This window comes from Engraulis encrasicolus, chromosome 5, assembly GCF_034702125.1.
Source record: "Engraulis encrasicolus isolate BLACKSEA-1 chromosome 5, IST_EnEncr_1.0, whole genome shotgun sequence".
NCBI classification, from domain to species: domain Eukaryota; kingdom Metazoa; phylum Chordata; class Actinopteri; order Clupeiformes; family Engraulidae; genus Engraulis; species Engraulis encrasicolus.
The window spans coordinates 26,525,668-26,538,167 of NC_085861.1; the positions used below are offsets into that span (position 1 = coordinate 26,525,668).

General features: G+C 47.5%; 2 protein-coding genes and 1 pseudogene across 2 annotated transcripts in view; all 3 read left to right on the forward strand.

Annotated features, from left to right (window-relative positions):
• LOC134448722 (uncharacterized) overlaps positions 1-1,883 on the forward strand; it is a 4,179-nt gene extending 2,296 nt beyond the window's left edge. Inside the window, exon 2 of the mRNA XM_063198375.1 lies at positions 1-1,883. This exon is cut by the window's left edge and continues 884 nt beyond it. Coding sequence (XP_063054445.1) covers positions 1-1,776 — 1,776 coding nt within the window. The 3' untranslated portion in view covers positions 1,777-1,883.
• Positions 1-12,500, forward strand: part of grik2 (glutamate receptor, ionotropic, kainate 2) — a 362,912-nt gene that overhangs the window by 140,172 nt on the left and 210,240 nt on the right. The gene's annotated exons all lie outside the window — the stretch shown is intronic.
• Positions 2,004-5,433, forward strand: LOC134448437 (uncharacterized; annotated as a pseudogene).

Genomic DNA, 12,500 nt, shown 5'->3' on the forward strand with positions numbered 1-12,500 from the left:
AGAGGGCCTCTATCCAGATCTGGCACTCGCCAACCGCCAATTAGAGCCTTTATGGATGACCTAACAGTCACAGCAACATCTGTGCCAGGGTGCCGCTGGCTCCTTAAAGGTCTCGAAAGGCTAACATCTTGGGCGAGAATGACATTCAAGCCAGCAAAATGCCGATCCCTTGTGCTGAGGAAGGGAAGAGTGGAGGACAAATTCCGCTTCCACATGAACGGTCTCCAAATCCCATCATTGACGGAGAAGCCGGTGAAGAGCCTGGGGAAGCTCTTTGACGCAACCCTGAGAGACACAGCAGCAATCCAGGCCATGCACGCGGAGCTGAAAACATGGCTTGCGGCAGTGGACAGGTCAGGCCTCCCTGGGAAATTTAAAGCCTGGATATATCAGCATGGCATCCTGCCAAGGCTCCTGTGGCCACTACTGATGTACCAGGTCCCAGTTACAACTGTGGAGACCCTGGAGAGAAACATCAGCCAGTTCCTGCGCAGGTGGCTGGGCCTGCCGAAGAGTCTGAGCTGCCTTGCCCTTTATGGACACTCCAACAAACTGCAGCTCCCATTCTCAGGCCTGACAGAGGAGTTCAAGGTGACAAGAGCCAGGGAGGTGTTACTCTACAGGGACTCCTCCGACAACAGAGTCTCCTCTGCAGGCATTGAGGTCAGGACTGGGCGGAAGTGTCAAGCGCAGGAGGCAGTCCAACAGGCGGAGGCAAGGTTGCAGCACAGTGTGTTAGTAGGCTCAGTGGCGGTTGGGCGAGCAGGACTAGGCTGCCATAAGACTCTGCGCTATGACAAAGTGCAGGGGAGGGACAGACGGCAGATGGTCCAGGGAGAGGTCCGGGCAGAGGTGGAAGAGGAGCGGCGCAGCAAAACAGTGGCCATGCGTCAGCAGGGGGCTTGGACCAATTGGGAGCATGCACTGACTCGGAAGATCACCTGGTCAGAACTTTGGAGGTCAGAGCCAGCAAGACTCAAGTTTCTGATCCAGTCAGTGTATGATGTCCTACCAAGTCCAGCCAATCTGCATTGCTGGGGGCTAGCTGAAGCACCATCTTGTCCTCTATGCCCGGCAAGAGGATCGCTGGAGCACATCTTAAGCTGCTGCCCGAAAGCTCTGGGAGAGGGGAGGTACAGATGGCGCCATGACCAGGTGCTGAAGGCAGTAGCGGACACCATCTGTGCTGGAATCCAGCAAAGCAAGCACCAGCCCTTAGCAAGGCCACACATTGCCTTCGTCAGGGCCGGAGAGAGGCCTCAGTCACAGCCAAAGGTCCCAGCTGGGCTACTATCCACAGCGGGTGACTGGCAGCTGAAGGTGGACCTGGGGAGTCAATTGAAGTTTCCGCAGCACATCACCAGCACTACACTCAGGCCAGACATGGTCCTAACATCAGAGAGTACAAAGCAGGTGGTGCTGTTGGAACTCACAGTCCCCTGGGAAGACCGGATTGAGGAGGCCTTTGAGCGGAAAAAGGCGAAGTACCTGGAGCTGGTGGACGACTGCAGGCTGAAAGGATGGAGGGCCCGCTGTGAGCCAATTGAGGTTGGCTGCAGAGGATTTCCAGGACAGAGCCTGCACCGGTCACTCAGGCTACTTGGAATCAGAGGTGCTCAAGAAAGGAAAGCCACCAGAAACATCTGTGAGGCAGCTGAGAGAGCCTCAAGGTGGCTGTGGATAAAAAGGGGCGACACATGGCTTAGTGCGCTGCTTGGACACAAGTCGGGGTCTGATCAGCCCCGGCTGGGTCGCCCAGGTGAGGGTGTTCAATGATCAAAGACCCGAAACACCCCGTGATCTCTGGGTTCATTGCTGAGGATGTGTCCAAGCTGCACCACTAAGGTGTTTCTGTTAACTAGTCTTCTGGCACAGCCAGTGACTTCCGGGAAAGACTGGATGACAACTACGAACAGTGTAGTGACGTCTGGAGAGACAGAGGACAGCTCGGAGAGACGGCAACCGGGGCAGTGAGGGAGCACCCACCTAAGCTACGAAAAGCCCTAATGAAAGATACCCCCAGGGGTGCCCGAGAGGGGGGGAGGATGAGCACCCCACACGGACGGACCTTCTGGTACAGAACATGAGCAACGGATTAACGACAACGAGAGTATCCTGTATGTGTGGCAAAAGCTGCAAGAACCTAAGAGGTCTGAGGATCCATCAGACGAAGATGGGCTGTACAAGGAGGAAGCAAGCAGAGCAACGCACAGAGGCAGTGCACAGCACGGCCCCTGGTGAGACGGAGGAGGAGCAGGACCCGGAGTCAACCCACAGTGTCCAGAACCTCCAAGCTCAGCTCGCCCCACCCAACAATCCATCTGAACATCGCAGGGTCTTGTGGCCAGCAGCACACAAGGAGTCTGAGTGGCGCCAGTTCGACGAAGACGTAGACGGTGCTGTGGAGGCATCATCGAGAGGGGGCGTAGACCAACAGCTCCAAACGATGTGCACCTTCATCGTCTGCATCGGTGCTGAGCGATTTGGTGTTAAACAGCCAAAGGCCAAGAACGCAGCCAGGCCCAATAGGCGAGAGAACAAGATCACCGCACTCAGGAGAGACTTGAAAGCCCTTAAAAAGCGTTTCAAGAAGGCGAGCGAGGAAGAGAGGCCCGCCCTGGTTGAGCTCAGAGTTATCCTCAGGAAGAAGCTCATCTCACTACGTCGCGCTGAGTGGCACAGGAGGAAGGGTAGAGACAGGGGCCCGCAAGCACACTGCCTTCATAGCCAACCCCTTCGGGTTTACTAAGAAGCTGCTAGGGCAGAAGCGGAGTGGAATCCTTACCTGCCCAGAGGATGACATCAATCACCACCTCTCTGAAACCTACAGCGACCGGCAGAGAGAGGAAGACCTGGGCCCCTGTAGAGAACTGATTTCACCACCGCTACCATCCAGCCAATTCAACACCAAAGAGCCAACGCTGACAGAAGTCAAGAACACAGTCAGGGCTGCACGGACAAGTGCAGCACCCGGGCCGAGCGGCGTGCCATACAAAGTCTACAAGCATTGCCCAAGACTTCTGCAGAGGTTGTGGAGAATCATCAGGGTAGTGTGGCGAAGAGGGAGGGTAGCCAAGCAGTGGAGGCATGCCGAAGGTGTATGGATACCAAAGGAGGAAAATGCAAGTGACATCTCGCAGTTCCGTACCATCTCACTGCTCAGCGTAGAGGGCAAGATCTTCTTTAAGATCCTTGCCAATCGCATGACTGATTTCCTCCTGAGGAATTCCTACATCGACACCAGCGTGCAGAAGGGAGGAATTCCAGGCTTTCCAGGCTGCATTGAACACACTGGAGTGGTCACCCAGCTAATCCGAGAGGCTAGAGAGAACCGAGGGGATTTGTCAGTCATCTGGCTTGACCTGGCAAACGCCTACGGATCGATCCCCCACAAGCTGGTGACCAAAGCCTTGACAATGCACCATGTCCCGCAGAAGATCACAGATCTCATACAGGACTACTACAGTAGTTTTAGTATGAGATTTACATCTGGATCCACAACATCAGCATGGCACCGCCTAGAAAAAGGCATCATCACTGGTTGCACCATATCAGTGACGCTGTTTGCTCTGGCGATGACCATGCTTGTCAAGGCTGCAGAGGTGGAATGTAGAGGGCCTCTATCCAGATCTGGCACTCGCCAACCGCCAATTAGAGCCTTTATGGATGACCTAACAGTCACAGCAACATCTGTGCCAGGGTGCCGCTGGCTCCTTAAAGGTCTCGAAAGGCTAACATCTTGGGCGAGAATGACATTCAAGCCAGCAAAATGCCGATCCCTTGTGCTGAGGAAGGGAAGAGTGGAGGACAAATTCCGCTTCCACATGAACGGTCTCCAAATCCCATCATTGACGGAGAAGCCGGTGAAGAGCCTGGGGAAGCTCTTTGACGCAACCCTGAGAGACACAGCAGCAATCCAGGCCATGCACGCGGAGCTGAAAACATGGCTTGCGGCAGTGGACAGGTCAGGCCTCCCTGGGAAATTTAAAGCCTGGATATATCAGCATGGCATCCTGCCAAGGCTCCTGTGGCCACTACTGATGTATCAGGTCCCAATAACAACTGTGGAGGCCTTAGAGCGGAACATCAGCCAGTTCCTGCGCAGGTGGCTGGGCCTGCCGAAGAGTCTGAGCTGCCTTGCCCTTTATGGACACTCCAACAAACTGCAGCTCCCATTCTCAGGCCTGACAGAGGAGTTCAAGGTGACAAGAGCCAGGGAGGTGTTACTCTACAGGGACTCCTCCGACAACAGAGTCTCCTCTGCAGGCATTGAGGTCAGGACGGGACGGAAGTGGAAAGCGCAGGAGGCAGTTCAGCAGGCAGAGGCAAGGTTGCAGCACAGTGTGTTAGTAGGCTCAGTGGCGGTTGGGCGAGCAGGACTAGGCTGCCATAAGACTCTGCGCTATGACAAAGTGCAGGGGAGGGACAGACGGCAGATGGTCCAGGGAGAGGTCCGGGCAGAGGTGGAAGAGGAGCGGCGCAGCAAAACAGTGGCCATGCGTCAGCAGGGGGCTTGGACCAATTGGGAGCATGCACTGACTCGGAAGATCACCTGGTCAGAACTTTGGAGGTCAGAGCCAGCAAGACTCAAGTTTCTGATCCAGTCAGTGTATGATGTCCTACCAAGTCCAGCCAATCTGCATTGCTGGGGGCTAGCTGAAGCACCATCTTGTCCTCTATGCCCGGCAAGAGGATCGCTGGAGCACATCTTAAGCTGCTGCCCGAAAGCTCTGGGAGAGGGGAGGTACAGATGGCGCCATGACCAGGTGCTGAAGGCAGTAGCGGACACCATCTGTGCTGGAATCCAGCAAAGCAAGCACCAGCCCTTAACAAGGCCACACATTGCCTTCGTCAGGGCCGGAGAGAGAGGCCTCAGTCACAGCCAAAGGTCCCAGCTGGGCTACTATCCACAGCGGGTGACTGGCAGCTGAAGGTGGACCTGGGGAGTCAATTGAAGTTTCCGCAGCACATCACCAGCACTACACTCAGGCCAGACATGGTCCTAACATCAGAGAGTACAAAGCAGGTGGTGCTGTTGGAACTCACAGTCCCCTGGGAAGACCGGATTGAGGAGGCCTTTGAGCGGAAAAAAGGCGAAGTACCTGGAGCTGGTGGACGACTGCAGGCTGAAAGGATGGAGGGCCCGCTGTGAGCCAATTGAGGTTGGCTGCAGAGGATTTCCAGGACAGAGCCTGCACCGGTCACTCAGGCTACTTGGAATCAGAGGTGCTCAAGAAAGGAAAGCCACCAGAAACATCTGTGAGGCAGCTGAGAGAGCCTCAAGGTGGCTGTGGATAAAAAGGGGCGACACATGGCTTAGTGCGCTGCTTGGACACAAGTCGGGGTCTGATCAGCCCCGGCTGGGTCGCCCAGGTGAGGGTGTTCAATGATCAAAGACCCGAAACACCCCGTGATCTCTGGGTTCATTGCTGAGGATGTGTCCAAGCTGCACCACTAAGGTGTTTCTGTTAACTAGTCCTCCTCACCTCCTCCTCTTCTCCTCCTTCTCCTCTTCCTCACCTCCTCCTCCTCTCCTCCTTCTCTACTTCTTCTCCTTTCATCCTCCTCCCTCTCTCGACCTTGTCCTCTTCTCCTCCAAGGCACCTTGTCCTCCTCACCTCCTCCTCCTCCTCTTCTCCTCCTGTCCTCCTCCTCTCTTCCTTTTCTTCTCATCCTGTCACCCCCCTCCTACTTTCGACCCTCTTCTCTTCTTCTCATTGCACCTTGTTCTTCTCTCCTCCTCCTCCATCTTTTCTTTCTCTCTTCTTGTTCTTCACCTCCTGTCCTCCGTGCTGTAATGAGTGATGGCCCCGGGTCCAAGAGTTCCAGAGTCAAACTCTTGCTCGTCATGCTCGTCCTCCACAGATGTTCTCTGGTCTTCCGTTCTTACCTGTGCCCGACACAGACTGTTATCTTAAACGCTTAGGGTTTTCTTTTGCCTTAAGACATGTAAAAGTTTTTATCTTTTACCTGACATGTTTCGACGGTGTTACTTCCGTCTTCATCAGAGGGTCACTGTGATGTTGATGAGTGACGTGCTTTAAAAACAGCTGATGTTGTTGTGGAGGTGTGACCTCCCTGCCAATAATGACAGGTTGGTCACACCTCCTGCTGTTAGAGTTGTCCAGGATGGTGGACAACTAACAGTTGTGTGCTAACACTGTATAAAAAGTACTGATGAACTTATCCGATGCAAGCACCATCGAGATGACCGTGATGGGCCCTACCGTGGCGTAACCAGAGATTCTTTAAGTATATAGAGATATGCCAACATAATAGGTTTCTATGGGCACCTAACGTGACCAGGTTCCGGTCTGCCTAAAGGGGCGTGTCATAATGCTCCTAGCATTGAATAGAACAGTCCTTAGGTCTGCCTAGGTCTGCCTAAAGGGGGATTTCCCCCCCAATAATAGAACCCGGAAACAATGGACCAATGGAACCTCTCTCTCTCTACTCTCTCTGGCGTAACGGTAGGGCACTGGGTTATTATGACGGCGACCCGTGTTCAATTGCGGCCTGGGTCATTTGCCGATCCATCCCCATCTCTCTCCCTACACTCACATCCTGTCATAATCTCCACTTTCCTAAGGCACAAAAAATCTTTAAAAAGATGCCTGTGAAAGACATGAAAAAAAGTGTTTTGGAGTTGAGTTCTACTAGTTGTCATTTATTTTGTTGTTACTGCGTCACCAGTAAGTGTTGTGATGGCCTTGGACTCTGGAAGCCTGTGATGATTAAAATTCACTGGAGTCCTTTTCATTACTGAAGCTGGATCCCCCTTATTACACCCTATCCTCCTCTGCATCCGATTCTCTCATCCCCTCTCTCTCTCTCTCTCTCTCTCTCTCTCTCTCTCTCTCTCTCTCTCTCTCTCTCTCTCTCTCTCTCTCTCTCTCTCTCTCTCTCTCTCTCTCTCTCTCTCTCTCGCTTGGCCTTTTCTATCTGTAATTGTTTTGGTGAAGTGATTTTGTTTTGCAATAATGCCTGAAATCCTGGTGGATGAATAGATTACACTTTTCATCTTCTTTTGTAAGGATTTTATTGGAGAGAATACAGTGAAATAAATCCACACAAAAGAGCCCAATAGCACTTGTGTATATATCTATATACACTCACCTTATGTTATTATGATATGTAGGCCTATATTACTATCATGTTATTATAATGCATGGGGATTGTTCAGTGTCCAATATTTTGTTTTCCATGTCTTTGTGATTTGTTTTGTTTTTTAAAAAATCCGTACTTCTGTGAGCATAGTAATATAGTCTGTATTTTATTGCTAGTTTCTGACTCACATGCTTTTTTACATGTAAAACACTATAAGCTACCCGTAAAGTTCAAGCTTTCGTAACGCATCAGTTCACTGAGTTGTTGGGCTGCTTATATTGTATTTTCTACTGTGCGGAAAAGGTTAAGTAAATGAATTAACATAATACAGTGTAATACTTGAACATTGTGTAGTTTCCTACGATAGATAAGGATATACATCCCAGTAGTGTGCATATTCTCACTAATGTGAGTTGGTGTTTATTTTCGGGAAGCTTGCATTTGGACATAATTATTGTGTATCGCAAAATTGTTCATTGTTAAAAATGGTATCCATTGTGGGTCAGGATGCTTATGTTCTCACATACTATATGAGTAAGTATTTATTGCAGGTCTACTCGCTGATACAGTTTTCTGTTTATGGCAGACCTGCATACATTCTTGGTGATGTGAGGTAGAGGCTATTGTATTCGTGAGTGTTTATTGCCGGTCTGAATATACTCACTGATGTGAGGTGGTGTTTCGTCTGGCCCATGAATGCTTTTACTCTTTTCACACATGAGTGAGGGTTTATTGCCGACCTGCTTATATTCTCTCTGATGAGGTGAGGTGAGCTGGCATTAATTGTCAGTCATATTCTGACTGATGTGAAGTGGTATTCATTTATTTACTCAATACTTATACCTATTTATGTATTGTCACCAAGTGTTTATTGCAGACCTGTTCATAGTCTTTGTGATCTGAGTTGGTGTTTATTGCCGGCCTGCCTAAATCCTCATTGATGTGAGGTGGTGTTTATTGCCGGCCTGCTTTTACTGTAATGTCATAGGCCTGTATGTGAGTAGGTGTTTTTAATGTCATAGGCCTTTATGTGAGTAGGTGTTTTTAATGTCATAGGCCTATATGTGAGTAGGTGTTTTTAATGTCATAGCCCTATATGTGAGTAGGTGTTTTTAATGTCATAGGCCTATATGTGAGTAGGTGTTTTTAATGTCATAGGCCTATATGTGAGTAGGTGTTTTTAATGTCATAGACCTACATGGGATCAGTTGGTGCTTATTGTGGCCCATGCTTTTAATGTCACAGGCCTGTATGAGAGTTGGTGTGTACTGTGTCCAATGTTTTTAATGTCACAGGCCTATATGAGAGTTGGTGTGCTCTGTGTCCAATGTTTTTAATGTCACAGGCCTGTATGTGAGTTGGTGTTTATTGTGGCGAATGTTTTTAATATCATAGGCCTGTATGTGAATTGGTGTTTACTGCGGCCCATGCAGGCCTGCTTGTGGCTCATGAAGTCTGACGCTTCAAGATGGCCCACAAATGTTAATTAATGCGCAGCATCTGTGAGCAGCTTTGACAAGGTGCTGGAGAGCAAACATGCAACACATACAGATACACACGGGCACAGGCGCGCACATACACAAATGCACTTACCGCTATGGCAGCAGATGTTATGATGCTCCCACAGCCTGTGGAACACACACACACACACAGACACAGACACACACACACACACACACACAAATGCACACGTGTGTGTTCTGTGTGTGTGTGGCATGTGTGTGTGTGTGTGTGTGTGTGTGTGTGTGTGTGTGTGAGTGCGCGTGTGTGGGCGTGTACATGAATGTGTGTGTGTGTGCATATGTTCGTGTATGTCTGTGCGTGTGTGCGTGTGTCCGTATGTGCGTGGTGTGTGTGTGTGCAAGATTGTCCTACAAAATATGCAGTGCCTTTTTTAAATCTTCAGCCAGAAACTGCTTTTTAATCTCTCATCTATTTTGTTCTGGACAATAAATCGGAGACATAAATATGGCTTCCCGCCTGGGAGCTGTTTTAACCTCGCCCCCTATATGTTGACCGCTTCCTGAAAAAAGAAAATCACATTCTGTTCACATTTCCCCTGGTCCTCTGTTATCCCATGGTGCATTTCTGTAGACGCCACACCAGAGGCGAAATCATACTATGGTCACTGCTGTGTACACAGTAGAGAAACCACATTGTCCTCTACTGAATATTTTCTCACTGCCATCTTTTCAGGCATTTTTGAATTCATTGAGGTGCGTTAGACCGTTGCGGACAGGCGGATATTTATCCCAGCTAGATTGCACGTTTTGGCGTTAGAGTGATGCGCTTGACTGGAGCGTTTCAGCGATGTGGCGTGGTGCACCGGGCCACTGACAGCTTTGAGCTGGCCACTGAAAGAATGATCTGAAAGCACCCCACCTTTCATTATGAATGGCACCCAAATTCTGGGCCCCTCATATTCCTTGGCCCAGGACAACTGGCCCTGTCAGTTTCCCTGGTGGTGTTGTGTGTTGTGGACAGAGAGACGGGTGAGCGAACGGAAGGCCCTGCGGAAGGCTATTTATCCCGTTGGGACTGTTGGGCTTCACGCTAGGCTGGCCGCATGACAGGCCGCTAATAAACGCGGCTCATCTGATGAAATATTCATACGGCACTAAGTACAGATGCGGCCACCATGATCAGCAGGCATTAGAGCATTCAGAGACCACATCATCACTGACACACAGAGGCATAGCACAGAGATATAGCAAGCAGGGGACAGGGGATACGAGGTAGCGTTAGCTGGTATGGTAGGAAGCAGACTGAGGATAGAGGGAAGGAGACAAGAGGAGATATTCTTACGGCTTTAAGTGCAGATTGGACCATCATAATCTTCAGGCATTAGACCACTCAGACCTTATCCTCACTGACACATGAGGCAGGCAGCATGAGATAGGAGGCAGGGGGAGGAAGCAGGAGGCAGGGGGTAGGACACAGGACTAGGGATGCAAATTATCCATATTCATTTATTCACTGATTCTTGAGAAAGTGGCTAAAACAGGTTGTAATCTTGAAAGAAAAAAACAAAGTGAATTACAAAATAATATGGTATATCCTCGTAGACAAAGGTCTTGGCTTTTCAGAAATGCACAAGGCCAATCTCCCCATTTTGATTTTTTTTTCAGAAATCAGGTTTTCCTCCGATCATACCTTGTTTTTTGTCAACACCGTCAGACACAATTAAAAGCAATAAAAAGTGTATTGATTTGGTTGCATATGTATCTGGAGTTCTTAAGTGATTGTGCATGTTTTTTGGTTCACACATACGCCTTTAAATGTTGAAAATTCACTTTCATTCTATTTTAATACTGCTTCATGTGTTCTAATTTAAAAATATATGCTGTCAGACAAGGCTTACTTAATGCCTAAATAGATCAAACATTTTTTTGTAATTTCACAAATATTCGTGTAGGCTTAAAGTTGCTATTACTTTGATAATTCAACAACTCCAAAGGAAAATTTTGTAAGCACATTCATTTAAAATGTCCAAAACTCCTTCTTACGGTGGTGATTTAAGAACTGACGGTGGTGATAGTAATCTGAAGGTGCTGAAAGTGACCTAATTATTACCTACATTTAGCAAAATAAATACCCCTCTCAAGTCAATGACATCTAGTATAAACACTTTATTTTTGTGTGTGCACAGTATGTTTGTGCATGTGTTTTTTTCTTCATTTATTAGATACTCTAGGAAGTAGACCTAGATTATTGAAAATGTGGCATAAACAGGTTTTAAGTTGTTCAAATCCAAAATATAGAGGTGTATTATCATAGATGAAGGTCTTGGCTGGGCAGTGAATGTATTGGCCAAGCTCCCCATGTTTTACATTTTTCATAAAATGGGCTCGCTCTTGGTTTTGTCACCAGCGTCAGACAGAATTAGAAATTAAAAAATACGTTTTCTGTATTTAAGTGAATTACTTTTGCAATTCAACATAATTGTAGATACTTATTGGAAGCATATTCTTAAAACTTGTTAAAAACATGTAAAACACATGCTTTTTTGTGAACTACATAAGATGTCACCACCGTCAGGTTTTGTGACGAAAAACCCTCCAAATGCACCTCAGTGGAGGCTGGAGTGTAAGTTTGGGTCACAATTATTACTAACATGTCTGGTAATGTTTCATTAATCAGCACAATTTAGAAAAATATGGAACAAGATGATGAACAAAATCTGACGGTGATGACATCTGACGGTGTGAGACAAAAAAACACTCTTTTACATATTATGCATTTTTTGCTCACATTAGCCACTTCCTTTTCGCTCTGTTTCTTAGGGGCTTCATGCCGCTTCTGAAAAAGTATATATAATTAAACATTAATGTAACATAATAGTATTAAAACCCCGCGACGGTGTTGACAGTTTATGGTTGGGACAGTACCAGTGTCCAAACAAATTAAGAAATTGAGGAGAAATTAGTAAACTTACAGGAGCTTCAGTGATGGTGAAGTATTCAGTAGAGCTAAAGGTTTGAAAAGGGGTCCTAAGTAATGACAATGACCTTGTGCATACCTGATTTTATTGTCTTTTTAAAAAAATCTGACGGTGGTGACTAATATGCTGGACAGACTTTGAGCAATCAGAAAATAGTAGTAAATATTGCTTTACACACACTATGTGCATATCTGCAGAACCACTTCAATATGGACTTTCACATCATGGTGATATTATTCAATAATATCAGTGATTTTTACATTTTAAGTCAATTGAAATGATGATGTCTTTCCTTGGGACAGCTGTTTTTACAGGGTTTGGGCAGGTTTATAGCCATGAAAAGTAATAAAATTACACTTAAATATTTCAAACGACTGTACATTTGTGTAACAGACCCCTGGGTCTTTACCTGCATTCATTTTGTTCATGAAAATATAATTTATTTTCATCAGAATTGGCAGTTTATTGCAGAGACATGTTTTAGCCGCTTTCTCAAGAATCAGTGTATTACTAGTTGATTGACCTCATCGATCAAATTACGATGAATTGAAATTCAGCGTTTTCCCCCAAAATCTCAATGTTTTCTGGAAAAAAATAAATAAATCTCAATATTTGAACTACAAATTGAGATAAAATACTTAAAGCCTTTTTTCTCAGTTTGCCATTTAGAATTATACTGCGTTCTGAAAATTTAGGGCAGTATACATGTATGAAAATAATGCACTATTGCATTGCATTACGGTGCTTCTGCAATGACACATCAGTAGTGCAGTATCCTGCTTGTCTCATGCCGTTCCCATGCACCCAGTGAGTTTACAGGTCAGTGGGCACTGCAGTGTTTGCATGCTAGCTAGCTTCCAGCAGCACCCAGATGGTGGTAATGGCCTGGTGTGATGCATAGATAGCGGTGATCGTGAAGCAGTGTCCTCACCGTGGCTTCTGCTGCAACTGC